Source organism: Salvelinus sp. IW2-2015, unplaced genomic scaffold, assembly GCF_002910315.2.
Source record: "Salvelinus sp. IW2-2015 unplaced genomic scaffold, ASM291031v2 Un_scaffold976, whole genome shotgun sequence".
Classification (NCBI taxonomy): Eukaryota; Metazoa; Chordata; class Actinopteri; order Salmoniformes; family Salmonidae; genus Salvelinus; species Salvelinus sp. IW2-2015.
Genome location: NW_019942669.1, coordinates 304,543 through 308,821, shown reverse-complemented (window position 1 = coordinate 308,821; position 4,279 = coordinate 304,543). Strand labels below are relative to the sequence as shown.

The 4,279-nt window shown below is 40.0% G+C and overlaps 1 protein-coding gene across 1 annotated transcript in view; it reads right to left on the bottom strand.

The window, feature by feature from the left end:
- The window catches only part of LOC112069314 (spermatid perinuclear RNA-binding protein-like), a 228,774-nt gene that overhangs the window by 32,659 nt on the left and 191,836 nt on the right, over positions 1-4,279 (bottom strand). The window contains exons 6-7 of the mRNA XM_024136621.2: positions 1,238-1,332; positions 386-473 (exon numbers count right to left, since the gene is read on the bottom strand). Of these exons, the coding sequence (XP_023992389.2) occupies positions 386-473; positions 1,238-1,332 (183 nt within the window). The remainder of the gene's footprint in view (positions 1-385; positions 474-1,237; positions 1,333-4,279) is intronic.

The following is a 4,279-nucleotide window of genomic DNA, read 5'->3' as shown; positions in this document are numbered from 1 at the left end:
GCTGCATCTACAGTATCTAATTAAACACAAGTTGACTAACAAATAGTCTACCAAAATGTCGGACATTATAACCAGAAACATATCTAAATCAGGCTAAAAAAATCCTGCCCCCCCCCCCCCCCCTCAGAAAATCGTTCCGCCGTCTCTGACTCGCCTACAGCGCATTTTCTATATTTGCTGGTTGGGGGTCGGAGGCAGGCCTCCGATTTTCACATGTAGTCAGGCAGTTGTGGTTGTACCCCTTTCGACTGTGACAGACTGTGTACAGACAAACTTCACGCCAATCCCATTTTTTTTTTTTTTTTTTTTTTTTTTTTTTTTTTTTTTTTTTTGTTTTTTTTTTTTTTTTTTTTTTTTTTTTTTTTTTTTTTTTTTTTTTTTTTGAGTGGGGCTTCCCAGGCTGGCAGTCTATTGCTCATGTCTCTCAGGATCCTGAGGATGATGACACATGACTTCAAGCCGTTTACTCTGGCCTGAGAGGAGAGGGAGAGGAGGTAACAACGATATGAGTACTACTGTATAATGTCAGTAAATGAAACGTTAGTAAATGGAGCCGAATAGCCTGAAACTAAGTTGTGGTTTTTGTTGCTTTGTTGAGTTGAGAGTGGTAGAAAAAAGGTTTACAATTATGACAGTCAGGCAGGTTTCAGAACAGCCAAATGAAAGGTAAGCATTGACAATTATGGTAGTCAGGAAGGTTTCATGATCGCCAAAAGAAAGGTAAGCATTGACATTTATGGTAGTCAGGAAGGTTTCATGACAGCCAAAAGAAAGGTAAGCATTGACATTTATGGTAGTCAGAAAGGTTTCATGACAGCCAAAAGAAAGGTAAGCATTGACAGAGCACAATTGAGAGATTAAATGAATGAGTCATTTTTGTATGAGAGAAATTGATTGTTTTAGCATATTTTGTCAGTCAGGAAGGTTTCAGAATAGCCAAAAGAAACAATTGCTTTTGTAGCCTTACAATTCTCTCGCTCTCTCTCTCTCTCTCGGCTAATGTACTACACAGTGCACGATTGAGAGATTAAATTAATTAGTCATTTTTGTATGAGAGAAATTGATTGTTTTATCATAAGAATGTTTTCAATTATAGTTTGCAGATAGCTGCCATTTCAAATAAATTCTATATTTTGATTCATTTGATTGAWTAATTAGATTATTTTGATTCATTCATGTTCCTATGATCATAAGGCTACAATAACAACGGAGAGGTTAAGTAGAACTGAGAGCCAACCTGGAACCATTTGGCATGTCGCAGAGCCGCCAGGGCCAACAGACATCTGTGCCTGTCCAGCATGTCTGCAGGGTCGGACAGCTCAACACCCTCCACTGGTGAAATAAGAATGGGATATATATTTATATACTGTACACACTACCGCTCAAAAGTTTGGGGTCACTTAGAAATGTCCTTGTTTTTGATAGAAAAGCACATTTTGGTCCATTAAAATAACATCCAATTCGATCAAGAAATACAGTGTAGACATTGTTAATGTTGTAAATGACTACTGTAGCTGGAAATGGCAGATTTTTATGGATATCTACACATAGGCGTACAGAGGCCCATTATCAGCAACCATCACTCCTGTGTTCTAATGGCACGTTGTGTTAGCTAATCCAAGTTGATCATTTTAAAAGCCTAATTGATCATTAGAAAACCTTTTGCAATTATGTTAGCACAGCTGAAAAGTTGTTCTGATTAAAGAAGCAATAAAACTGGCCTTCTTTAGACTTATTGAGTATCTGGAGCATCAGCATTTGTGGGTTTGATTACAGGCTCAAAATGGCCAGAAACAAATAATTAATTTGTCTATTCTTGTCTCGAGAAATGAAGGCTATTGCATGCAAGAAATTGCCAAGAAACTGAGATCTCGTACAACAATGTGTACTACTCCCTTCACAGAACAGCTAAAACTGCCTCTAACCAGAATAGAAAGAGGAGTGGGAGGCCCCGGTGCACAACTGAGCAAGAGGGCAAGTACATTAGAGTGTCTAGTTTGATAAACAGATGCCTAAACAATTCTTTAACTGGCAGCTTCATTAAATAGTACCCGCAAAAAAACAGTCTCAACGTCAACAGTGAAGAGGCAACTCTGGGATACTGGCCTTCTAGGCAGAGTTCCTCTGTCCAGTGTCTGTGTTCTTTTGCCAATCTTAATCTTTAATTTTTATTGGCCAGTCTGAGATATGGCGTTTTCTTTGCAACTCTGCCTAGAAGGCCAGCATTCCGGAGTCACCTCTTCACTGTTGACGAAGAGACTCGTGTTTTGCGGGTACTATTTAATGAAGCTTCCTGACTGATGTCTTGAGATGTTGCTTCAATATATCCACATCATTTTCCTTCCTCATGATGCCATCTATTTTTTGTGAAGTCACCAGGCCCTCCTGCAGCAAAGCACCCCCACACATGATCTGTCACCCCCGTGCTTCACGGTTGGTATGGTGCTTGCAATCCTCCCCCCTTTTCATCCAAACATAATGATGGTCATTATGGCCAAACAGTTCTATTTTTGTTTCATCAGACCAGAGGACATTTCTCCAAAAAGTATGATCTTTGTCCCCATGCAGTTGCAAACCGTAGTCTGGCTTTTATGGCGGTTTTGGAGCAGTGCCTTCTTCCTTGCTGAGAGGCCTTTCAGGTTATGTCGATATAGGACTTGTTTAAATGTGGATATAGATACTTTTGTACCTGTTTCCTCCAGCATCTTCAAAGGTCCTTTGCTGTTGTTCTGGGATTGATTTGCACTTTTCGCACCAGAGTACGTTCATCTCTAGGAGACAGAACGTGTCTCCTTCCTGAGCGGTATGACGGCTCATGGTCCCATAGTGTTTATACTTGGGTACTATTGTTTGTACAGATGAACGTGGTACCTTCAGGCTTTGGATATTGCTCCAAGGATGAACCAGACTTGTGGAGGTCTACAATTTTTCTTTTGAGGCCTTGCTGATGATTCTTTGATTTTCCCATGATGTCAAGCAAAAAGGCACGAGTTTGAAGGTAGGCCTTGAAATACATCCACAGGTACACCTCAATTGACTCAAATGAGGTCAATTAGCCTATCAGAAGCTTCTTAAAGCCATGACATAATTTTCTGGAATTTTCCAAGCTGTTTAACGGCAKAGTCAACMTAGTGTATGTAAACTTCTGACCCACTGGAATTGTGATACAGTGAATTATAAGTTAAATAATCTGTCTGTAAACAATTGTTGGAAAAATTACTTGTTACYCACAAAGTAGATGTCCTAACCAACTTGCCAAAACTATTGTTTGTTAACAAGARATTTGTGGAGTGGTTGAAAAACGAGTTTTAATGACTCCAACCTAAGTGTATATAAACTTCTGACTTCAACAGTATCTTAAAAAAAAATGATCCACAGATTATGAGTCAATATAACTAGTGTTATATTATTTATTGACTGACTATGGCTTTTGTTTTAAGTGAATTCCTGAACCTGTGACCAGAAACAAGCTACATAGGCAACATGTATTCATGGTATTGCCCCTATCTAATAGAATTTAAAGCACAAGTGCATTCATATCTATCATTCTATTTAAATGGAGTGGCTCTCAATGCAGGTGTGTCATCCAGAGTGGGCAACATTAAACCCTTGAAAGGATTATGTTCTTTCAGCTGAGTACAGATAGAACTAGGACTGATGGTCAGTTCATAGACATTACCATCCAAAGTGGCAAGGCAGGCGATTTTACACCCTTAGAGCTAAATGTCTGTTGAGACCATACCAATCACATTGTTTCCATCTTCATATCAATCGTGCCTCACTTTCTAATCGATGCAACGGTATTCGACCCTGGAAATGTCTGTGTTCTTTCATCTGTGTACAGGCTGTGTACACTGAAGACACACTGTGTACAGACAGCCACTCCAGACAAATGCAGCCTGGGTTCATACCAATTGATGTGATGAGTTCCCGTTGCCAATGAGTTGCTGTGTAATATTGAGCCGTTCCTCACTGGYACAGGGTCCTTGACCCGTCTGTCGCTCGCTAGAAATACGTTGGGTACGAGAGGGGCTTGTCGTTCACTGTGATCTACAGCCGTACCCGTATCAACTCTTATTTAGAACTTACTGTCGAGCAGGATGGAGCGGCAACACGATGGATGGCTCCGGTATTGATTTGTCGGGTCTAGATTTCTCCCCCCCTCCCTTTGAAATTTGATTTTTTTTTCCTTTTGTAATTGACTGGATTTTAACCCCATCTCTGTCTCTCATGCAATCTCATCTTGCTTAGTCAGGGTTAGTGAGGGCCTGTTTAGTTA